The sequence below is a fragment of the Ruditapes philippinarum genome, unplaced genomic scaffold, assembly GCF_026571515.1.
Source record: "Ruditapes philippinarum isolate M1 unplaced genomic scaffold, ASM2657151v2 ctg14378_1_1_1_1, whole genome shotgun sequence".
Classification (NCBI taxonomy): Eukaryota; Metazoa; Mollusca; class Bivalvia; order Venerida; family Veneridae; genus Ruditapes; species Ruditapes philippinarum.
In genome coordinates, this window is record NW_026858489.1 from 50,583 (window position 1) to 76,595 (window position 26,013).

At 33.5% G+C, this 26,013-nt stretch overlaps 1 protein-coding gene and 1 long non-coding RNA gene across 2 annotated transcripts; one reads left to right on the top strand and one right to left on the bottom strand.

The window, feature by feature from the left end:
• Window positions 1-375: 375 nt before the first annotated feature.
• LOC132753321 (small ribosomal subunit protein uS9m-like) lies at window positions 376-21,878 on the top strand. Its single transcript, XM_060743761.1, has 14 exons — window positions 376-533; window positions 2,999-3,170; window positions 4,109-4,212; window positions 6,330-6,392; window positions 7,233-7,263; window positions 9,750-9,829; window positions 11,732-11,802; window positions 12,476-12,554; window positions 13,435-13,569; window positions 16,928-16,970; window positions 17,444-17,549; window positions 18,965-19,134; window positions 20,080-20,158; window positions 21,282-21,878. Exons 1-14 carry the CDS (start codon window positions 453-455, stop codon window positions 21,292-21,294), a joined length of 1,227 nt encoding a protein of 408 aa, XP_060599744.1. The 5' UTR covers window positions 376-452; the 3' UTR covers window positions 21,295-21,878.
• A 2,691-nt stretch (window positions 21,879-24,569) lies between these two features.
• LOC132753323 (uncharacterized) lies at window positions 24,570-26,007 on the bottom strand. Its single transcript, XR_009628941.1, has 3 exons — window positions 25,992-26,007; window positions 25,528-25,638; window positions 24,570-24,678 (listed from the first exon to the last, which is right to left on the bottom strand). It is a non-coding gene; the product is annotated as an uncharacterized LOC132753323 (long non-coding RNA).
• Window positions 26,008-26,013: the final 6 nt, after the last annotated feature.

The window sequence follows — 26,013 nt, forward strand, 5'->3', positions numbered from 1 at the left end:
TTCAGACATGAAAATTGTTTAATACTTACTTTTTACGCGTTTAAACTTACGTTTTAAGCGTTATGCATAAAAACATAAAAGTTTCTGATCAACTTTCGCTTAAATTAATTCTTTTTTTAATAAACTTTGCAGGGTGTGTAATTTTCTTCAAGAAATATTGAGTCCAACTAAATATTTAAAGCTGTCAAAGTTAGCAACGATATTCTGATTGCTGGCACATATATACACATAGAAAGAAAACTGTCTGCATTGTATTAAATAGTAAGTGGGTTGTGCGCGATGGGCGACCATCGTCTATATAATAAAAAGCCCTGGGGCACAATTTGTTGGACTAGTTTTTGATCAATAATGTAAGGAATATATTTAGCGGTGTTGAATCTCTTGGAGTCAGTACATTTAGTTATGTTCTTACAAACGCTTTGAACTCAAATTCAAGCGTTGGGTGATAAAAAATGTCCTTCACGTTGGTGAAGCATTTTAGACCTTTTAAGTCTCTGTTAATAAGCAATAAGGATGCTGATATCTTAACCAAGGTAAAAATTATATGTTTTTTAATTGTTTTAAGCGCTTGATTCTATTTTGCTTCTGAAGATGTAAACCTGAAATTTCATAAAAGAACCTTTTCGGATACGACGAATTTCGGTCAAATAAGATTTGTTTACATACAGAATTTATTTAAGTTCGATTGTGTAGGAAGGTAAAAGCTAATAACCGCACTATCAAATCCATTCCTGTAATTACCCAGTCCTGAGCAGTGAGCATAAAGTTTCTTGCCAATGGTAATTATGGGTCGTAGGACAGGGCGTACCCTGAGACAGGACGGACCACAGGGGGCCCACACAGTGTTTGGATGGTATAAACTGACTAAAATCTCATTTTAAGGTCACCATCAAGCAGTTTATACCATCCAAACACTGTGTGGGCCCCCTGTGGGGTGGACCATACCAGGGCGCCGAGGGTGGACCTTATGTATGGACAGGGTGGATCTTATTTTGGGACAGGTTGGACGGTGACTCGAGACAAGGCGGACCGTGCTTAATTTCAAATTTAATATTGCTTTTGATCCATCTTTAAGCACTGAAGTCACAGTTTGTACTTTCAGTGCAGTTACAGTAAAAGAGACACACTTAATGGCTAATGACAGCAGACTGTCTTACACATGGGCGGATTCGATTCACTTATTGACACGTCTGGCGTCACGTTTTGGAATATAAATTTTTCAGGCAAAATTGACTTCTATTTAATCTCAGCTTAATGGGATAAACAAGACCATTGCCACATTAAACAAGAGCCAGCCCATGTCATAATTATGTTATTATGTGACAGGTTCATTGAACTGTGAAAGGAATTATGCATAATGAAAAAGTCTTGCATGGCAAATTTACTCTTGAGTAGAGTATGTCATGAGTCAAATGCATGTATTTCCTGATTTTCATGAGTCAAGACTCTGACACCAGTGTCTGTTACGAGCCCTGCCAGTGTTTTTTTTTTCACCAAAATATTCGGCGAAATTCGGCCCCATTCCACCCTTAAAATAGTATGTATTTCCCCTCCTCAAAGCTGAAATTTTTCCCCATACGGAAGCCAGAATTTGCCTGCATGAATATCATTTTTTGCAACTAAATGCCAAAAAATGTTTTATTTTATGCCTGTAAGACCTACTGTTAACCCATTACTTCATTAGCATTTTGTGAAAAATGGCTGTTTTCATTGAAAAGTCTCCCATTAAAGTTCAAATTGCTATAAGACTATAAAAACTGCTTCAATACTAATCAAACTTGGCACAAATGTTGACTGGACCATTGCCTTTGTAACAACATGCCCAGGCTTAAATTTCCTGTTACCATGGCAAGGAGGGGACATCTCAAAATTGCCAAAAATCACTATTTTGCGCTGATTTTTTCCATCAAAATTAATTTCAAAGTGCTGCAACTTCTCAATGAATTGTGATAGAGTCAAATGCTTTTCAGCCTTGGTTAAACGTTACCTTATGATCGATCTGGGGTCATTTTTAGCCTCTCACAAGTCCAAAATATTCTTGGCGAAGAGGGGGACTACTGCCCCCCTTCAAAGGCATGTATATCGGGTAATGGGTTAAGCAAGGTCATTTACAAATTGTTTCCAGGTAGGTAAAGGGAGCTACACCTGGCGTCCAAACAAGTTTAACATGCGACGCTTTAAATTCTGCTGTCAATATTTTAGATCAGTATATTAAGAAAAAGGAATGTATTTTAATCTTGTTTTGCAAGAGTTTCTTCCATAAAAAAACAATGTCACACAATAGTAAATCTTACAGGGAAAAAAACAAAACTTTCTACAGGGAATAGTTGAAACAAAAATGATATTCTATTCAAACAAAACTCCCTAAGAAAATCTGAAACAATTGGTTCAGCTACCTCAGGTGAAAGGAGAGGGACATTGCATTGTAATATGTTATCAGGACAGCAAAGTTAGAAGTGGTATATAAAAATATGCACTGGATTCTTTTTCGTTTCTCCTCATTTGTGAAGAAATGAAATTCCCTCTCCTATTGCATTTTCCCCCCCTCCGAAGGCCACCAACCCCCATCCCCCAAAAGTGAAAAAAAAACACTGCCTGCATAAGTATCCATAAACTTTGTTTTACATGTATCTCCATTTTGCTTAAATGTTAAAAACTTTCAAGTAAAAATCAGTAAAAGCAGAGATGCCCCTAGAGTTTGAGTCTGTTCATGAGGGAGGTGCAAAATTTCAAAACCTCCAGCCCTGACTTAAACAGTACATGTATTCAATCTACAAAATTAAGGCAATATATAAAGACAGTGCATTGTATTTGCATAGTCACAGTGAACACTTTGCTGTTCAAAGAAAGCAAATATGACTTTTTATGGGAATAGGGGTGAGAAATCATAATTTTTTTGGAAAATATAGAAAGAAAAAAAAATGGGAATACCATTTCATGTGTGTGTGTGTAGTGTAATGATGTTTTGTTAATGTAGTGTTTTTAAATTCTATTTCAGCTTTGCATTCACTGCACAGCAGTTCATAGACAACCTGATGATAAACCATTATCAGGGAAGTATGATAAACAAGGGAATTTGATTGGTCCACCCCAAGCTTTGAAAAGTATGCCAACAGAAAATATGATAAGTAGGGCTATGATAAGTTACCTTGAGAGGAAACGAAAGACAGGTTAGAAAGACTTTTATTAACTATATCCTTTAAAAAAAAAGAACAACAAAATTCTTTTATCATTATATTATGTAATTTGAGTCAAAGAGAGTTACTGCAGAGCTCTAGATTCTGTCTTCGGCCTGAAAGATGCACAGAAAAAATCAGTTTTAGAATGTTGAATATTTATTAAGGGATTGTTCCAGGCTGCTATTTTGCTTACTTTTGGAAGGTAGGTGGTTCTACTCAGCTGGTTGATTATACCTGAAGCAAAGCAATGTACTATGGGCACTTTTATGTTTGTTCTTTTGTTGTGAAAGGACATTAAATCTGTTGCAGAAATATTAATCCTATTAAGAAGATGCTCAAAGTACATATATATATATATATATTGGGTTTCCTTAGATTAATCTTAGGTTGTTTTTCGTCATTCAAAATTATAATTGAAGTGTATATATGATTGTATGTCAAAGGGACAAAAGTTTAAAATGAAAGTGATGATAAGCAGTAAGATAATTATTTACATGTGCAAACAAATGGAATATAAGTCAAGTGAGAAAAAAAGGAATACTTGGACGATATCCGTTAAAAATTATTAAAGCAGCATGACTCACGATTTATGCCACTTTTCATGAAAACTTTGAAATGTATTAAAAGTAAAATATTGTTAAGTGAACAAAGACAGTAATTTACTAGTTATATATAACAGCTCTTGCAATCCAGGAAATTACCTAAAAGAAGTAAAAAAAATATTCAAGAATAGGCCCATGCTCTGCTAGTCACACAGTAAAAATATAGTGATAAATACTGAATTATCAATCATATAAAATGTAACTTAATACTTGAATCTTACTTTTCTTAAAATCTTGAAATATTTTTTCTCAAGATTGAATTTCTTTAAATATTTTTGTTCATCTGAAGGCATGCAGCTATAAGTTTATTATATACATGTATTGTAGAAAAGAGGATGGAGGATCTAGCAGCAGAATATGATCTAGGTCGGAGACATTTAGCTAACATAATGAGTCTGGATGAGGATGAACTAACACCTGCCAGAGTTAGAGTAGGCTTTCTTTCTTATATTTATAATCATATTTTACAGCTCACCATTCATATTTACAGCTTACCATTCATATTTACAGCTCACCATTCATATTTAAAGCTTGCCATTCATATTTACAGCTCACCATTCATACATTTACAGCTCACCATTAATATATTTACAGCTCACCGGTCATATATTTACTGCTCACCATTCATATACTTAAAGGCCACCAGTCATAAATTTACAGCCCACCATTCATATTTACAGCTCACCATTCATATTTACAGCTCACCTTCATATTTACAGCCCACCATTCATATTTACAGCCCACCATTCATATTTACGGCTCACCATTTATATTTTCAGCTCACCTCTCACCATTCATACTTACAGCTCACCATTCACATTTACAGCTCACCATTGATATTTACAGCTCACCATTGATATTTACAGCCCACCATTCATATTTACAGCTGACCATTCATATTTACAGCTGACCATTCATATTTACAGCTCACCATTCATATTTACAGCTCAACATTCAATTCATATTTACAGCTCAACATTCATATTTACAGCTCAACATTCACATATTTACAGCTCAAAATTCATATTTACAGATCACCATAGTAAAACATTGATCTTTTTTATATCCCCGAAACGAAGTTTGGGGGGTATATAGGAGTCACTCTGTGGTCGGTCGGTTGGTCCAGCCGTCCGTTGCATTTTCTTTGTCCGGAGCATAACTTGAAGACTAATGGTAGGAATTCAGTACAACTTAATACAATGTTCTCGCACATTGAGAGGAAGTGCAGTGCACAAGAACCATAACTCCTTCTTCACTAATTACAGAGTTATTGCCCTTTGTTACTTTTCCTTGTCCGGAGCATAACATGAAAACTATTGGTTGGAATTCAAAACAACTTCATAGTTACAATGGTCAAGTATATTGAGAGAAAGCGCAGTGCACAGACTCATTTAAGTGTCTTTGCCCTTTGTTACTTTTTATTGTCCAGTGCATAACTTGAAGATGAATGGTTTGTAATTCAATGAAACTTCATACAATGGTCAAGGGCAGTGAGATGAAGTGCAGTGCACAAGAACCATAACTCTATTTGGATTAATTACAGTTGTTGCCCTTTGTTACTTTTTTGTCCAGTGCATAACTTGAAAACTAGTTGTTGGAATTCAATACAACTTCATACAATGGTCAAGGGCAATGAAAAGAAGTGCAGTGCTCAAGAAGCGTAACTCATTCTAGACTTATGACAGAGTAATTTTATAAAACTTCGTCAATGGTCAACACATTAAAAGGAAATGCAACATACAAGAACCACAACTGTCTTTAATTGCGCACAGGCACAACCATAACTCTATTTTAATTTCTTTGCAAGGTTTTCATTTCCGAAGCAGTCTTGCGGGGGTATTAATCACATTTAGTGATAGTTCTAGTTAAGTTTTGTTAAATTTATCAATTTTCTATCACTTACTTTGTTAAATTATTCCAAGTAAAAGGGATCTGATTTTGTGTACAAAAACTTGCAAATATTTGTTTAATAGTCTTGTTTAGGGTTGCTATAATCAAGGAAGTACTTTACAAAGATTGCAGTCTGAGAAAAAGTTACATAAATTATTTGTGGCACCAATTCAGGGATTATTTCATATGGTACATCTACCAGTATGTTATGTGTCATGGAAGTAGTATAATCACTAGATAACTGCGAAGTGTAGTACTAAGTGTATAAAGCTATACATCTACTCACTGCAAAAATTATTGTTTGAATTTTAAAGAAGAATTCTTTAAAAATGCTTGTATGAAAGAAATATGAAAGTAAATTGCCTGAATAGAATGCAAGAAATCATTACTCATTTATAAAATCCTACTTTAAATGTCAAAGTTATATATTGTTCTGGCACATATTATACAGTCTACATACAATGATCATGTTTGTTAAATAATAGAGGCATTCTGTGTTACAATTCTTTCAAGGATTGACCATCAGATTATGGAAATAACACAGTTTTCATGTTGGTAATTTTTTTTATTTTTAATTTTTTTTATTTCTAGCCGATTTGCTTTATTCCAATTTTGTGTATATCTAAGCATTACCTCTTTTTATTTATTTTATTTACAGGAGGCCATTGCCTATCTCTTACCATCAGGACTTCATAACAAAAATGCCAGACCGTTGATGGAGGTCAGTTTAGCATTAAATTATTAAGTGTTTACATCAATATTATGTTTCTTTATATTTATTTTGAAACTATTTTGCATCAAACAATGTTTATTCAATGTCTTTATTTTGCAACTTGTTGATGTGCCAAATAAAAGAAAAAAAAATTAAAGATTACTTTTTAGCTCCAATTTTTTGAAGCACTGAGAAAAGTGGAGCACACTGTCTATGGACAGGTCTTATTTTATCATGTTAAATTGGACTCAGTTTATTAGTCCCCTACCAGTTTACTGGAGGGGACTTTAGGTTTACCCTCTGTCCGTCTTTCCTTCCGTCAGTCCGTCCACAAAACTGGATACCGCGATAACTTGAAAAGTACTGAAAATATTTTTATGAAACTTGATATATAAATAGATGGCAGTATGGAGATTATGCATGTCTTTTTCTTTTCTTCCTATGTTGAAAATTCTGGTTGCTATGGCAACAAATAGGCTAAAAATATGGCAAATTTTACACATAAACTGGATCCAGTGATAACTCAAAATGTACTGGAAATATTTTTATGAAACTTGAAATATGGGTAGATGGCAGTCTGGAGATTATGCACGTCTTTTTCTTTTCTTCCTATGTTGAAAATTCTGGTTGCTATGGCAACAAATAACTGAAAATATGGCAAATTTTACACATAAACTGAATCCAGTGATAACTCAAAAAGTATATAGGTAGATAAAGTACAGCTCTTGATTTATTATAAACCACCTATACTATATTTGAATTGAACTTTTTAACCTAGATTATGAATGTTGAATTTATAGCCATGGATAATTATTTTGTTATTGACATCCAGGTTTCTTTATTTTTCAGCATCCTTCATTTTACATCCCTCACCTGAAAGGTCAGTTATAATATTTAAATATCTATTCTGTGTTTAATTTACATGTATATTTTTAACCAATGCTTAAAATTCTAAGGATTGGATTGTTAACCACCCATTTATAAGCCCTTTTCGAAATTTTTAAATAAAAAAATTGTAAAATTTCTAACCCCAGTTTTTATAACATTGTAGATAACAACAGTAAATAATATGAGAGGAACACACGACATTGCCAGAACAAGTCTAAAATCTTATTTAAAACCTATTAGTCCTTGGTACTCACTACTTTTTTTCAAGGTCAACATTAGTCAAAGATTATAGGTGTATTTTGTTATAGCTGCTGTGACACTCTAACATTGATTGTTGGAACTTCAGTTTCTATTTACCGTGGTTTTAGTTTTATAATTAAGCTATATAGAATCTGGTCAGAGTGATTAGGTGATGCAAACTGACCGGAGTCTGCCTGACTTTATACTGGTGGCCAGGGCAAGTCATTGTTCCTTTTTAAAAGTCAAGGGTTGATAAAAATCACACCAATGTAAATGAAGATATTGACTGACACAAGTCTGAAAAGCTATATTAATTTTCTTACAGACCCACTCTGTTTATGTTCATTTTCAGTCTCTCAATAATTATCCCCCACCGATGGAATCGGGAGGGGGATATAGTTTTGGCATTGTCCGTCCGTCTGTCCGAATTTCGTTTCCGGAGTAGTTCTCTGCAACTACTGGCTGGAATTCAACGAAACTTTATGGGAATCATCAATATCAAGAGGAGATGCGCATATCGTCGGCTTGTTCTGGTCTGACACTTTAACTCAAGAGTTATGGCCCTTGATTAGTTATGCAGTATGCATATAGAGTAAAAATCGTTTCCGCGCTACTTCTCTGCAACTACTGGCTGGAATTCAACGAAACTTTATGGGAACCTTCGATATCAAGAGGGGATGCGCATATCGTTGGCTTGTTCCGGTCCGACACTTAAACTTAGAGTTATGGCCCTTGATTAGTTATGCAGTATGCATATAGAGTAAAAATCGTTTCCGTACTACTTCTCTGCAACTACTGGCTGGAATTCAACGAAACTTTATGGGAACCTTCAATATCAAGAGGGGATGCGCATATCGTCAGCTTGTTCCGGTCCGACACTTTAACTCAGTGTTATGGCCCTTGATTAGTTATGCAGTATGCATATAGAGTAAAAATTGTTTCCGCGCTACTTCTCTGCAACTACTGGCTGGAATTCAACGAAACTTTATGGGACCCTTCGAAACCAAGAGGAGATGCGCATATCATCGCCTTGTTAGGGTCAGACACTTTAACTCAGAGTTATGGCCCTTGATTAGTTATGCAGTATGCATATAGATCAAAAATCATTTCCGCCCTACTTCTCTGCAACTACTGGCTGGAATTCAACAAAACTTTATGGGAACCTTCAATACCAAGAGGAGATGCGCATATCATTACCTTGTTTGGGTCAGACACTTTAACTCAGAGTTATGGCTCTTGATTAGTTATGCAGTGCATATAAAGCAAAAATCATTTCCGCGCTACTTCTCTGCAACTACTGGTTGGAATTCAACAAAACTTTATGGGAACCTTCAATATCAAGAGAAGATGTGCATATCATTGCCTTGTTGGGGTCTTACATTTTAACTCAGAGTTATGGCCCTTGATTAGTTATGCAGTATGCATATAGAAAAATATTGCTTCTCTGCAACTACTTGCTGGAATTCAATGCAACTTTATTGGAACCTTCAATACCAAGAGGAGATGTGCATATCGTCGCCTTGTTCAGGTCAGACATTTTAACTTTGAGATATGGCCCTTGATAACTTATGCAGTATACAACCAGAGCAATAATCGTTTCCGTGCTACTTCTCTGTAACTACTGGCTGGAATTCAATGAAACTTTATGGGATACAAATAGGAGATGTGCATATAGTCGCCTTGTTCCAGTCAGACACTTATAACTTAGATTTATGGCCCTTGATTAGTTATGCAGTATGCATACATCTCATTGGCATTTTCAGATATTACTATTTAACACAGAGTTATGGCTCTGTTATTGCCCTGAATATTTATCAAGTTCAAAGAATATTACTGTTTATGCCATGATAAATATATAAATAAAGCCTTATGTCTTCAGTTGTTGTGTTTGTAATAACCAGTACTCGGCGGGGGATATAAATTCAACGAATTTGCTTGTTTAGATTTCATTTCATAGCTCTTTTTGCTACACCGTAGTAGGGAGAAAGTTCCTCCAGTACTGTAGATTATATTACTTTAAAAAACTTTGATCAGTACATCATACATGGTTACTAATATTGTTATGCCATATATTTTAAAACCAGATTTAATTTCAAACCTTGCATACTTTCAGTTACGATTCCAGTATGATTTTATAAATCCATTTGTATGTGTCACTGTCATAAAAAGTTGAACCTCTAAAGTTCAATTTGAATTTTAACTGTCTTTTCTTCATCATCGTGTTGTTGTTCATTACAGGAGAGGAGTTTGATATGACAGGAAGACCTCATCACTACTTGTATTATACACTTAAACCTAACTACTTTGAACTAATGCATGTAAGTAAAATGATATAATGAATATACTTGAAGTAATGCATGTAAGTTAAATATTGAAAATATATATGAAAACAAATAAACATTTCTCCTTTACTTAGTAAAATCTATGCTGTAGTGTAATTTATGCTGTAGGGTTTGAGTTTTTAGCATACATGGCATAATTTGTCAATGTTTTTTTCCCCCAGATTTTGTGTCAGTCTCGTTGGCAAAGTGTGAAAGATCACAAATGAAAATATATCTTGCACTTTTTAGCTCGACTATTCGATAAGAATAAGTAGAGCAATTGAAGTCACCCTAGCGTCGGCATCAGTGTCGGCGTAACCACTTATGTTAAAGTTTTTGTAATACCTCAAATATTTTCAAAGTCCATTGACATATGGCTTTGAAACTTTGTACACTTGTTCACCATCATGACCCCAACCTGTAGACAGGGGGAGGTAACTGAATCAAGCATTTTTACAGAATTATGCCCCTTTTTCGACTTAGAATTTACGTTAAAGTTTTTGTAATACCTCAAATATTTTCAAAGTCCATTGACATATGGCTTTGAAACTTTGCACACTTGTTCACCATCATGACCCCAACCTGTAGACAGAGGGAGGTAACTGTATCAAGCATTTTGACAGAATTATGCCCCTTTTTGACTTAGAATTTTCGTTAAAGTTTTTGTAATACTTCAAATATTTTCAAAGTCCATTGACATATGGCTTTGAAACTTTGCATACTTGTTCACCATCATGACCCCAAACTGTAGACAGGTGGAGGTAACTGTATCAAGCATTTTGACAGAATTATGCCCCTTTTTCGACTTAGAATTTACGTTAAAAGTTTTTGTAATACCTTAAATATTTTCAAAGTCCATTGACATATGGCTTTGAAACTTTGCACACTTGTTCACCATCATGACCCAAACCTGTAGACAGGAGGAGGTAACTCTATCATGCATTTTGACAGAATTATGCCCCTTTTTCGACTTAGAATTTTCGTTAAAGTTTTTGTAATACCTCAAAAAAAAGTCCATTGACATATGGCTTTGAAACAAGATGAAATTTTATACTCTTTGAGAGCATAATAGGACTCTCTCCAAGGCCTATAACTGTAACATGGATTTAAAGAAAAAAAATCCCTTTTGTTAACTTAGGAAATTTTACATTATCAAGGCTTTCTTACTATCAAGCACTAAGAATAGTCGAGCGTTGCTGTCCTACCGACAGCTCTTGTTGAATAAAGGTCAAATAATAAATGACCAGCAAAAATTGGCCTGTCTAAATAGATTCTCAGGGAATCAATTTTGCAAGTACACTGCCGATTTACAACAGTGCAGCGTATAACTCTTACACATGGAAGTAAATAATATACTTGTTATAATCCCTTTAAGGTTGACTTTTTTTTTCGAAGAAGAAAATAGAGGTGTTATTACAGTCATGGTGGCGTTCCCATTGCGGTGGGCTAACTTAAACCTTGATCATAACTTTACATCTCTGAATGGTGGGGAATTTTTGCCATTTTTGGGGAAAAAAGGTGGCAAATGAGGCCGAATATTTTGGCCAAAAAACACTGTTTTCTATGGGTTTGAATATTTAGTGCAGTTTATGCTATGGGTTGGAATTGTTAATGGACTAGTAATTCATGCTGTAGGTTTGAATTGTTTGCTTTGAGTTTTAATAAGTGAGACTATAATGTCCCTCGGCATTTGTTTTGTGCATGTTCAAAATAGTCACCATGACTCCATGTCCTAAGGTGTTGATGGGGTCCTTACAGTGACTTAAGTCGTTCTCAACTCGACCTTACAGCGTCCATGACATTTCTACTGCGTCCTAAGTCACCCTGAGAATGTAGTAAGGTGGATAGTCCGATGTGACGGGGGTATAAAACTATAAACTATATATCTATTTCTTCCAGACATTGGCAGTGAAACATGAATCTATGAAGAGATCTGTCAGCCAGAAAGAAGAAAGAGAACATGTTATACAGTAAGTCTTATTCTTTCTCTCTTTTATTTTTTTTCTCAGAAAAATCTTTATTTGGTGTTAGCTGTTAAAATAAAGTACTTTATTTTTTTCTCAGACTTCGTGATTTCAACTAACAGCAATATACTTGTTTGGCCTTCATTGAAGTTTGTTCAACTTTATAGTACTTATTAGGGTAGGCTTATTGGGGTAACAAAAGGGAAAAATATGAAAATTTATAAAAAAATTTTTATTTATATTAATACATAGAGGATATTCAAGTTTTTACTATAAATACATGATTTATTTTCATCGAGTGGTATGAAAATAAATATTTCATGAGTGGCGGTAGCCACGAGTGAAATATGGTAATTTTCATGCCACAAGATGAAAATAAAACATGTATTTATAGAAAAAACTTGAATTTTCTGTTTATTATATACATTTTTCTCTTTTTTGACATTAAAATTTGAAAGACTTTCCCTTAAATTTTGTGAACTGGCAGAATTTAAAAGAAAGTAGTCCGGCAAGACACCAGTGAAAATACGGAAAATATGTTTCACTGCAGTGAAAAATAAATTTTTACAGTGAAAATACGGAAAATGAAAATACGCATTTTATTTCATCAATATTTCTCAATATTTCATTTATAAGTATATAATAAATTATATTAATGTAAGATATAATTAAATTACAGAGAACAAAAGCGTGTAATATGGATAGATTATGAAAAATTTAAAGATTTGTTTCCAACAGAAAGATTGAATGAGCATCATGTAAGTATTTGATTGTATAAAATGATACCACCTTTCCAACATGCACAATGTGTAATTGACTGCATTATGAAGAAAGTGATATGTATGTACAAAAAAAAACAATAACAAAAAACAAAAACAAAAAAAACCCACATAATCAAACATAATCTGACATTGAGTTTTTGTCATAATAATGTAGATTTATAAAACTGATCAACATCTTATTAAATTGAGAAAAGTAATTTTATGTCAGCTAATTTTTCATATGATTTTCTTGTTCCTGCACTTTTTATTGTTTATGTTATATATATGTAAACATAAACAATATATATATATTCATAGGTTTGTCCCAGCACCATTAGAGCTTGTTTTTTTTTCCGCACACCTAAACATATGAGATATGGAGATTAGCCTTGGTGTGTCATATGTGACAGTGTTATACAGAATCTTCCTAATGCACTAAGCCAGTTGTGAGGATTTGATACAGGAAGAACAAAATTTCCAGAAAAATGAGAGATGTTTTCTGTATTAGAGATTCCTGGCATTACCGTTTTAATGATTTTAATGTTACACAGTTCATTCTCAATATCTCAAATTTCAAGGGACCAGGCTTTTTGCTTTGAGATAACTGTTGTAGTTTTGGTCCTAAGTAGAATTAAAATATATAGGTCGAAAATGATTTTTGAGAGGCTGTAAAAATTCTTTCAGTTGCGTAGAAGTTCAAAGTAAGTGAGTTTGAGTTAATGAAAGTCAACCGAATATTCTGAATAAGGGTGTCCAAATGCTGAAATTTAGGTTTTCTTTATGAACTGTTGCTGACAGTTAAATGTTTATAAATTAAATGACGAATATTCTGTACTGTAAGTACCTCACATAATTGTTTTTATCTGTTTATTTTCAGCATAAGCGTTTTGTAGCATTATTACAGAGAATGTATGACCACCCACTTGCATCGCGTAATCAACAATTTTTTGATAAATATTTGAAAGGAGGATCTTCATTATCAGCAACTCCCAGAAAACCTAGAGAAGCACCAGTATGTCAATTTTCCTTACAATATATATACATTTGGATTTATATATAATTATAAAATTGATATGAAATTTGTTATTAAGAAATCAGTATGTCAAATTTCCTCACAATATACATACACTTGGATTTATATATAATTGATATGTTATCATTTGTTATCAAGAAAACAGTATGTCCATTTTCCTTACAATATACACTTGGATTTATATATAATTGATATGTAATCATTTGTTATCAAGAAATCAGTATGTCAATTTTCCTTACAATATACACTTGGATTTGTATATACTGTGAAATCATTTGTATTCGTGGGCATGAAATTTCGTGGTTTTATCAAAACTGGCATTTTCGTGGGTTCTTAAATTCGTGGATTTTCATTTTCTTGTAAAAAAAAGCAATGGAAAGTAATCTTTCACTTAATCACCGCGCTGTTTTACTTACTGCGTGTTTATAACACAATTTTTTTCAATAAATTTAATCCTTGCCTATGGCAGCGGATAATTGACAGCAATTAACACGTTTGTGTGACATGATATGCAGCTCCATTGGTAACACTGCCTCTTTATTACATGCTTTTCGGTGGTTTATAGAAATATATCAGTGATATAAAACTGGTAATTTCACTGTTTGAAACAGTGAAATTACCACTTTGATAATTTCACTGTTTTGAATTTAAGCCCCTTACGTTGTTTCAGTGAAATACCAGCGTACACAGTACTGGGTACCAACTTAATGACGTGACGTCGTAAATGACGTCACGTCGTATTATTATTTGGCGCGCTTTTCATTCAGTATTAGGTTTAATGTCTTTTTAAAACGTTTCTTTGCATGAATTAAAAAGAAAATTTGTTTAGTTTAGTGTAAGATCGAAATATATTTCACCTTGTGAACACCAAAAGATCATATTTCACTCGTGGCTGCGCCACTCGTGAAATATACCTTTTGGTGCTCACTCGGTGAAATATATTCCGATCTTACACTGAACTAAACAAATATCCTCTATATAATTCGCCAATGTAAACATTGCATAAATTATACGACATCTGCCACAGAGAGTAAAAAAGTTTACACCCTGAATCGGTCCAAAACTACACACTACGTCACATCGACTGTGTAAATTTATTATATGCATATAAATCAATACGAGTAAGTGGCTCAATACAGTTAGATATGTATATATTGTATGCATCTAGTAAAATGACGGCAGCTTTTTTGATATTTTCGGAATAGCAGTCACACAAATACATATTGAAATTTATTTAAATGGATCATATAAACACAAGTCATGTAAAGTTTTATGGGCGCTAATTAATGCACTGGGTTCCCATATTTACTTGATTATGTCACGTATTCTAGCTAATACAATCAAGTAGCCTCAAATAGTCCCCCCTGATGTTTATATGCGATGAAAATTTGTGATATACAATCGATATTTTTTTCAAGTTTCTTAAATATTGCAAAACTAAACTTAATGGATCTGCTTATTCACTGACCTGATTATTAAAGTATACATTCATACCACAAAAATCGGCCGGAAAAACGCCGATGCATGTTGTGATATATGGAACAGAAAAATGGTAATAAATATTTGTTGAGATAAAATTTCGTTGGGTCCTAATTTAGTGGATTGACCTATCCTCGAAAATTCGTGCCCAACGAATAATAATGATTTCACAGTAATTGATATGTAATCATTTGTTGTCAAGAAATCAGTATGTCAATTTTCCTTACAATATACACTTGGATTTGTATATAATTGATATGTAATCATTTGTTATCAAGAAATCAGTATGTCAATTTTCCTTACTATAATTATATACACTTGGATTTATATATAATTGATATGAAATCTTTTGTTCTCAAGAATCAGTGTGTCAACTTTCCTTACTATATACACTTGGATTTATATATAATTATGCCCCCATTTCAAAGAAGAGGGGGTATATTGCTTTGCATTTGTCGGTCCGTCGGTCCGTAGACCAAATGGTTTCCGAGTGATAACTAAAGAACCCTTAGGCCTAGGAACTTCAAACTTGGTATGGTGATTGGTCATAACCAGTAGATGACCCCTATTGATTTTGGGGTCAAAGGTCAAGGTCACATTGACCTTTTAAGTAAAAACGGTTTCCGATCAATAACTAAAGAACGCTTAGGCCTAGGAACTTCAAATTTGGTATGGTGATTGGTCATGACCAGCAGATGACCCCTATTGATTTTGGGATCAAGGGGTCCAAGGATCAAGGTCACATTGACCTTGTAGGTAAAAACGGTTTCCGATCAATAACTAAAGAACGCTTAGGCCTAGGAACTTCAAACTTGGTATGGTGATTGGTCATGACCAGCAGATGACCCCTATTGATTTGGGGTCAAGGGGTCAAAGGTCAAGGTCACATTGACCTTGTAGGTAAAAACGGTTTCTGATCAATAACTAAAGAACGCTTAGGCCTAGGAACTTCAAACTTGGTATGATGATTGGTCATGACCAGTAGATGACCCCTATTGATTTTGGGGAACAAGGGGTCAATGTCATATTGACCTTGTACTTAATGGCGGTTTCTGACCAATAACTCAACAACTCAAGTTGCCTTGGTTGATATTTTTATATTTAACTAAAAATGCTTTTGGTATACACATTTGAAGGTCTTATGTAATATAACAACTTGGCTGTCATTAATGAGGCCTACATGATTCATAAAATTTTATGCATATATTATTTGGTAAGATTTGTAATAACTTAAATTGCTGCACACAACCTATGGGGTCACAATAATTATTACCTTGTGACTAGTCATGACCAGTAGATACTAGATAACCCTTATTAATTGTTTGTTCACTGGGGCAGAAGACATGCATAATAACCTGATCACATGACTAATTGGCTGCTGATAGGGGGCATACATGTTTTACAAACATATCTTGTTATATAATTGATATGAAATTTATTATCAGGAAGTAATATGTCAATTTTCCTTACAACATACACTTGAATTTATATATAATTATAAAATTGATATGAAATTTGTTATCAAGAAATCTGTATGTCATATACACTTGGATTTATATATAATTTGTATGAAATCAATAGTTATCAGAAAATCAGAATATTATCATGTTCTTTGTTACTACTAGAGCCAACAGTTTCTACCCATGGTTCCAGTGCAGACCAAAATCAGCTGACACTTTTGTGCCCAGGGATTTTAATCTGCACTGTTTGCTAATTCAGTCAATACATATTTCAAAATATTTCCCTAAAAATAATGAATGGTTTTGTACAGATTGAAAGATTGACTAGCAAATGTAAGATATATTTTGAATGGAAATGGTTTGAGATGAAAATTAATGATGTACATGTTTATTTTCAGCTGTATCAAGATAAAGATGGGAGAGACTATTCCCTTGCAAAAGGTTTCTTTTTTATTATTTTAATCATATTTCAATTTTACAAACGTATTTTCCACAGTCCATTTATTAAAAGCATAACACTTAGTAAGTTCAGGTAATTGGATAGAAACCACAGAAAGTAAAAAAAGATAACATATGCTGAAAATGAATATATATGAACAATAATGGTTTTTATATACAAAGCTTGAGGCACATTGCTAGTATTTAGAGGACACTTGTAGTAACTATTTGTATGAAAAGAGCTTGTTATATTTTTCTGATCCTTTGTGATCATTGATTCCAGCATTTTTAAGTGATAAAAATTGAGTACCGCTCAAGCCGGTGCTAGGGGAAATGAAGGATGTTGCTTTTTTTTTTCATGATCCCTCATGTACAGACTAAATTAAACAGAGTCTGCAATTTTCATGTACTTTTGTTGTGATTAATGCTTCCGAGGGATCACCTGTTTCCAGCTTTTTTTTATTGAATGATTACAGGCACTAGAAAAACTGCGAGGGCGTCAGTCAAACTCATCAGTCAAGGTCATGGACATGTCAACATTAATGGAAAAGACATCACTTACTTTGATGAAGTTGTACATAGGTAAGAAAATATATTATATAACTGTACATAAATATATATATCTTTCTGTATTAAATGCATATATCACTTGCTGAAATATAGGGGCATCGGTGTCTGAGTGGTTAAGGTCGTTGACCTAAAACCACTTGCCGTGCGTCCTTGGATTTTTCATGTGAGATAACTATCCAGCTAGCTTTTCATTATACCCCCACCACATAATGTGGAGGGGGCTTTACTGAAAATATTTTGTCATGCATGTCGGTCAAGCAGTCTGTAGATCTTTTGGAATGTCTGTTTCCATTGTGTCCACTCTATAACTCGTATTCCTTTTGAAGGCTTTTTCTTCAAAGGTTAGCTCAAATATTCACCTCAACAAGACAATGTGCAGAACACACACCATACCATGTGTTCTGAACATTGTCTTGTTGAATCCTGTACTCACTGATGGATTTTCTTTAAACTTTACTCAGTTGTTCACCTCAACAAGGCAATGTACAGAAGTTATGCCACAGCTGTGCCAGCTCAAAGTCAAGGTCACTTGAAGGTCGAATTTCAGACAATTTTGTGTCTGCTCTATAAATCCATTTTGAAGGCTTTCTTCAAACTTGGCACAAATGTTCAAAGTCACCATTGAAGGTCAAAGATCAGACATTTTTGTGTTTACTTAGTAAATCCTGTGTCTATTGAGGCATTTTCTTCAAACTTGGTTCAACCTCAACCAGTTTGTGTTTGCACTTTTAAAAAAAACCGTTTTAAATGACTCCTATTGTAACTCAATTATATTTTCATTTATCCTATGATTGTAGTCTGCACTTTAAATAGGCTACTTTCCTTGTAGTAATTACTAAATCAGTCAGTTTTTCTTCTTGAAAATTTTTCTCCTGGAGAATTACTTCTGAAAAATGGTATTATTCCTTGAAAGCAATGAAAACTTGTTGAGTGACTTGATTTATTGAGTCTATTCATAAGAGAAAATGAAAAGTGCAACACGCCTCCCGGCATCTGCATAATAGTATTCAATCTTCAACACTGGAATGAAAAATCTTGGAGAAACAGATATAGAAACACTGAGATGAAGTGAGATGAAGGACTTCTGTTTTTCAAACATATTCAGAAATGATACTTCTTACAATGCTATCTGATACTATTCATTGTTGATTCAGTTCATCATGATTGTGGCTGCATTGTCTCCCCCCCTCCTCCACCAAAAAAATAAAATAATAATCCAGCGGGCAATTACCTTAAATGAAATTTAGGACATTCGGGAAATATTAGTTAAGCCATTTGACGGCAAATTTCATGTTCTATTCTTTGAGATATCTTTCTCTGGCAACTTTTCCATCAAGTTGATGAGATTTATTATGCCCCCATCATAAATGCCTGGAGTTACAACACATTTCTAGTATTATTCAAGATGTATATTGTGTGTATTTCAGAAAAGCTATATTAGCTCCCCTACAGTTGTGTGAATGTATTGACAAGTTTGATATTGAAGTAAGGCTTGCTCCTGCTGGACCGTCTGCTGATGCTGGGGCTATCAGACTCGCCATCGCTAGAACACTCCTAGCTTTTATCACACCTGAAATGAGACAAAAACTAAGATTTGGTAAGTTCTTTGTATGGTTTTATAATTTTGATTTTATGTCAGAGCAGCAATGGTTTGGTCATATGTTGTCATATAAAGGTGTACTAGGAACTCTGTGTACTCATTATTATTTGGCACTTTTATATAGCCACCATCTTGTCATGTTGCAAGATAGCTTTCCACATTGAAAGGCACATACATTTATCAAATCTTACTAAATTCAAACCTATTGTATTAATTAAGAAAAAAAGAAATTAAGATAACATACCTCAGTATTGTGCATCTTGCCTAAGATAGACTTGTTCTGGTCTCACGGTTATAAAACTTTTTATTCTGAGTTCTGTCTCGAATCTCAGGATTTTCATTGGTCAGTGTACATCATTTGGCAGTTTCTAACCAATGAAATCCAGAGATTTGAGTTTGATGTTAGAGAATTTTTTAAACCTCAGACCCAGGTCTGTGTAATGAATTATGTCTTTAAATGTTTACTGTTTTACAAATCAATTTTATACTCAACTTCAGTACATTGTTTTTTTGAATTACATGTATACTGAACCAAAAAAGAAACTTTCGCAAAGTATGTGCCAGTTGTTCAAGGGTACCACTTAGATGTACACACTTATATACATGTAGTAGCTTGTAAAACTCGTTTTATTTGCAAAATCGGTCAGCTAATCCCCGTATAAAAGCCCGATATGTTTATTCATGGTAAAAATCGAGTTTCAAAAGGATTGAAAAAACTGTACTAACATAATCTACATTCAAACTTGGAGAAAGTTTCTTTTTTGTTTCAGTATATTTGTCTTCATAATGATATGAATCAGATTTTTAAGTGTTTCTCTAAAACATGCTAAATAAATGATTGTAATTATAAGCAAAATCAGATTTTAATCATTTTGTTTATGGTTCAGGTTCTTTTATTGTTTACATTCTCACTATGAATTACCAAGTATTTACTTTATCCAGCTGGATTCCTCACTAGAGATCCCAGAGTCAAGGAAAGAAAAAAGCCAGGTCAGGAAAAAGCCAGAAAGAAATTCACATGGTAATTTATATTAAACACTTCTAAAGTTTTGAATTAAATGCTCTGGCTATTGTATTAAAATTATTTATGAATTGCTCTTGCTCTATCAATTCAACATATTATTTTTTTTGTTCCTTAAAGGGACCTGAATTTTGTTTTTTAATCAATGTCAGTGTTTTAGTTAATAACCAAAAAACAACTCTTAATTTATATGAAAGAAGTTTTTCAGCATTCTTTGTTTGGATATTTATAGCCAAAGGGTATTTTTTTTCTCAATTGAGAAGATGCCCAAGTCTCTTGTTATAGGGAAAAATTATTGCTATAAATGCTAATTTGGGAATTAAAAAAACAGTGATGTAGGTTAAGATGTTTGTGAAACTGCATGATTTTAAAAAATTTTTGATTGGGAAGTGGCCTTTGCTAGGAAAACTGCATGAATTTTAAAGAAAATTTTGATTGGGAAGTGGCCTTTGCTAGGAAAACTGCATGATTTTAAAGAAAATTTTGATTGGGAAGTGGCCTTTGCTAGGAAAAAACTGCATGATTTTAAAGAAAATTTCAATTGGGAAGAGGCCTTTGCTAGGAAAACTGCATGATTTTAAAGAAAATTTTGATTGGGAAGTGGCCTTTGCTAGGAAAACTGCATGATTTTAAAGAAAATTTTGATTTGGAAGTGGCCTTTGCGAGGAAAACTGCATGATTTTAAAGAAAATTTCAATTGGGAAGTGGCCTTTGCTAGGAAAACTGCATGATTTTAAAGAAAATTTCAATTGGGAAGTGGCCTTTGCTAGGAAAACTGCATGATTTTAAAGAAAATTTCAATTGGGAAGTGGCCTTTGCTAGGAAAACTGCATGATTTTAAAGAAAATTTCAATTGGGAAGTGGCCTTTGCTAGGAAAACTGCATGATTTTAAAGAAAATTTCAATTGGGAAGTGGCCTTTGATAAGCTTCTGTTTTAAAAGGTGCAAAATCACTGAAGGGGCGCATTAAATGTACCATTTTTCAAGTTAGTATTTTACATCAAAATAAATATATGAAGTGTGTCATTCAGTTCATTGTAATAATTGATGACAATTCCCATGCTAATGTGGACTGTTCATTCATTGATTGTGAAATCTAATTGATTTTTTTTCTGTATTTCAGGAAAAGAAGATAAATTCACTATCTCACTTGTATGTGGATATACATTCGCCTCAAATTATCATGTACAAATGATACTGCAGACAGATTTTTAATAGAACAATAAACTAAGCATTTTGAAAACGTCAATGAAGAAAAATCTTAAAGTGGATTGAAAACTTTGTTTCATAAGAAACTTCACAGAGGAAATCATGCTGAAATTATTTGAGAAGAAAAATTTATCTGTTAGTATACAGACCTGCCAAATTTTAGCAAACCATGTGGCGTGAAATTTTTTAATTGTAACACTGAATATGCAACTGTTAAAATTTTGGATGAAAGATATGAATTATTCGTTCAATGTTTTTAAAATAATTCAACTGATGCTCAAAAGATAGTTTGTACTGACAGTAAATTACATTTGAAACATTATTGAAGCTACCATTGACCAATAAAGAGCTGTTATCTATTTTGTAATTTGTCACCTACGTTACCTTCAAGCTACAAGGTTCAAAGTTGGCCAGTGACTTCTGCAGGAAGGAATTGGTTAAACTATTGGCCCTGAAGATGTGTTAAGCTACTTTTAAAGGTTTGAATAAAATATGTTCTGGATGTAAAAAATTGCTGTTGTTTTTTATTTACTGAGTAAAATGACTATAATCAGCCCCAAGGACAGAATATTCTCATTATAGTGTATTACTGACTAGCGTACAATACTTCAGTGGAAAGTGTTGTTGGTCTCCAGTAACAAGAATCTCGAAGCTGGATGACTTTCTTTTACTACATGATTTCAGGAAAAATCAGCCAATGTCAGATGTTGTCATCTATGGTGAGGAAGTTTACAGTTAATGTGGAGAAGGTTACTTGAGCTGATAAAACTTTTTATCTCAAAATCATAATTTCTGACTGAAAATCTTATGAGACAACTGAATATGACCAGCCAGTAAAACTGATTGAGAAAATATTTCTCCATAACATCATCGTTTTAAAAATGGATTTTTAGTTGTAAAGACAGAGGATTCCCGGTCCGTTTGATTTTAAAAATTTTATATGTAGCTTTTTTAAATTTTTAAATTTTTCAAGCGATTTTTTTATGCAAGATAAAAGCTAGTTCCCATATTTTAAATATAATGAAATCAGTTTACATTTAATGGTCGACTGTATAGTAATACAGAGAAAATGGCTTGGTCATAATAGATGGTTATTTAAAAGATACGAGGGGGTTAAAAATTTCGCTGAGTTCATAACAAAAGGGGCCCGATGCTGGATCGCTCCCTACCATCAACGCTCCAAGCATGTTTTGACAAAATCCTACCAAATTTTAGCAAGAGTCAAATTACTTTTTGGTTAAAAAATTTTTCCCCTATTTGGGCAAAGTGACCTCATTTTTGACTGAAGATGACCCATATTCAAAGTTGACCTAGAAATCATCAAAACAACCTTATGACAAATTTCCAGGATATTTGGATCAAAACTGCAGCCACTAGTGTTAAAAAGCTTTTAGTCTATTTTTAGCTTCTGTGAGACTAGTTTTTGACCGGAGATGACCCATCTTCAAAACTTGACCCTAGAAATCATCATAACAACCTTCCTGACAAATTTCCAGAACATTTGGATCAAAACTGCAGCCATTAGAGTGTTTAAAAAGCTTTTTCTATTTTTAGCTCCTGTGACCTAGATTTTGACGGAGATGACCCCATCTTTTGAACTGGGACCTAGAAATCATCAAACAACGCTTCTTGACAATTCCCAGAATATTTTGGATCAAAACTGCAGCCACATAGAGTGTTAACAATCTTTTTCTATTTTTTATTTCTTGTGACCTAGTTTTTGACCGGATATGACCCATCTTCGAACTTGACCTAGAAATCATCAAAACAAATGTCCAGAATATTTGAATCAAAACTGCAGCCAGTAGAGTGTTAACAAGCTTTTTCTATTTTTAGCTCCTGTGACCTAGTTTTTGATCGTAGATAACCCATCTTCGAACTTGACTAGAAATTATCAAAACAACCTTCCTGACAAATTTCCAGAATAATTGGATCAAAACTGCAGCCACTAGAGTGTTAACAAACTTTTTCTATTTTTAGCTCCTGTGACCTAGTTTTTGACCGGAGATGACCCATTAGAAATCATCAAAACAACCTTCCTGACAAATTTCCAGAATATCTTCATCAAAACTGCAGTCAGTAGAGTGTTAACAAACTTTTTCTATTTTTAGCTCCTGTGACCTAGTTTTTGATCAGAGATGACCCATCTTCGAACTTGACCTAGAAATCAACAAAACAACCTTCCTGACAAATTTCCAGAATATTTGGATCAAAACTGCAGCCACTAGTGTTAACAAACTTTTTCTATTTTTAGCTCCTGTGACCTAGTTTTTGACCGGAGATGACTCATCTTCGAACTTGACCTAGAAATCATCAAAACAACCTTCCTGACAAATTTCTAGAATATTTGGATCAAAACTGCAGCCACTAGAGTGTTAACAAGGTTTTTCTATTTTTAGCTCCTGTGATCTAGTTTTTGACCGGAGATGACCCATCTTCGAACTTGACCTAGAAATTATCAAAACAACCTTCCTGACAAATTTCCAGAATATTTGAATCAAAACTGCAGCCACTAGTGTTAACAAACTTTTTCTATTTTTAGCTCCTGTGACCTAGTTTTTGACCGGAGATGACTCATCTTCGAACTTGACCTAGAAATCATCAAAACAACCTTCCTGACAAATTTCTAGAATATTTGGATCAAAACTGCAGCCACTAGAGTGTTAACAAGGTTTTTCTATTTTTAGCTCCTGTGATCTAGTTTTAGACCGGAGATGACCCATCTTCGAACTTGACCTAGAAATCATCAAAACAACCTTCCTGACAAATTTCCAGAATATTTGGATCAAAACTGCAGCCACTAGTGTTAACAAGCTTTTTCTATTTTTAGCTCCTGTGATCTAGTTTTTGACTGGAGATAACCCATCCTCGAACTCGATCCGTATTTCATTGAGACAAACATTCTGACAAAGTTTGACAATGATCCAATCAAAACTGTGACTGCTAGACTGTTAACAACCCAATTGTTGCAACGCACGACGCACTACGCACGACAGACATAGCCCATCACTAACCTCACCTTGACCACTTCATGGTCAGGTGAGCTAAAAATGCGAAGAGTATTTGTACAGTGTACAATATTTAAGTAATTGCAGTAAAGAAACAAAACAAATTTTTCATAACAATTTTACTACATGTACTTCACATTAATACAGAATATATTTCATTCAAACTGACATTAAAAAGTAATGAAAGACGAAATGGGACAACATTTTCAAAATAAATCATCTTTTCCGCTTGAACTGCCATTTATAATGGGCAGCTGAATTCTTTGTCTCCTCAGCAACTTTTTTCCTCTTCAAAGATTTATCCTGCAGTAAATATAAAATAAAACGTAATTACTTTTTATTTCATGCTTTCCAGTGTTTTATTGTAATATATCAGATGATTATATTCTGATAAACCACTAGTGAAATTTATAAAATATAATTTTCACTGTAGCCGGACTATATCTGAATGCGGATGAAAAGAAAATTAAAATAAATGGAATAACAGGCAGAAATAAATGCCGTCATACGTTAATTTTGCTTCTTTAGGAAAAGAAAGTCGATGTCACCATATATCATGTTAAAAATTTAACAAAAATTAGAGAAATTGATCAGAACTATATTTCAAAATTGTTGATGTGACGTCATGATGTGATGACGTCACAAAGGAGAATGCGCGACGTTACGCGGCAAAATCAGTACACAATACTTAAAATCAACTTAAAAAGCATGAAATAAAAAGAAAATTTATTTGTTTTACATATAAGATTGAAATATATTTCATTCGTGAACACCAGCTATTATATTTTCACTCGTGGCTACGCCACTCGTGAAAATATTGCATCTGGCGTTTACTCAGTGAAATTATATTTCAATCTTACATGCAAAACAAACAAATATCCTCTCTATAAACGATTGAATGGACACATTAATTTTATTTTTTCATCAACAACAAAAAACATGAATCATAAACAACATCAACAACTTTAATCTGTATGACATTCTTTACATTTATTGTTGCATCTGGTTGTCAAATTTGAAAATTTGCTAATGTTTTACTTAACTGTATCATTTATTTTTTTTTAGAGATTTTTAAGTTTTTTCATGTTCAACAAACAGTCTATATCCATAGAAAACACCCCATAATCATCCAAGATAAGAACTAAGACATACCAGTAACTGTTTCCTTCGTTCCATTTTCTGTGATATTACACCAAGATGTTTCTCTCGCTGTATTCTCTTCTTTAACTCCTGATATTTCTTCTTTTTCTTCTCTGTTGCACTCTACAACACAAATCACATCTTATTTAATTTATGATATACCAAACTTAAGTTAAACTACTTATAAAGCCATTCAAATTGTGGCTTTACACAATACTTAATAACTTTAAACTTTTAACATTTTTTTTTTTTCTGGTTAAAGATATACTATGCTCACTTTAGTGGATTTTAGAACAGTTCGTTCAATAATTAAGGGATCAGGATAAAAATTGAGCTACTAACAGTTAATAGCCTGATCAGACTAAACAGATGAGCAGGCTGGTGTGCAGACTGACCGAAACAAAGGCTTATCACTTATGAAACCAGCAGGTTAGGAGTTCAACAATTTTATAAGAAAAAATACTGTTTAAATTTACCAGAAACTCTGTCTCAATCAAT

Coding starts and splice junctions, on each gene's coding strand:
- LOC132753321 (XM_060743761.1), top strand. CDS start 453: ATGTCCTTCACGTTGGTGAAGCATTTTAGACCTTTTAAGTCTCTGTTA. Junction 11,803..12,475: donor GAAAGAGAACATGTTATACA/GTAAGTCTTATT, acceptor ATTAAATTACAG/AGAACAAAAGCGTGTAATAT. Junction 16,971..17,443: donor AGACTATTCCCTTGCAAAAG/GTTTCTTTTTTA, acceptor GAATGATTACAG/GCACTAGAAAAACTGCGAGG.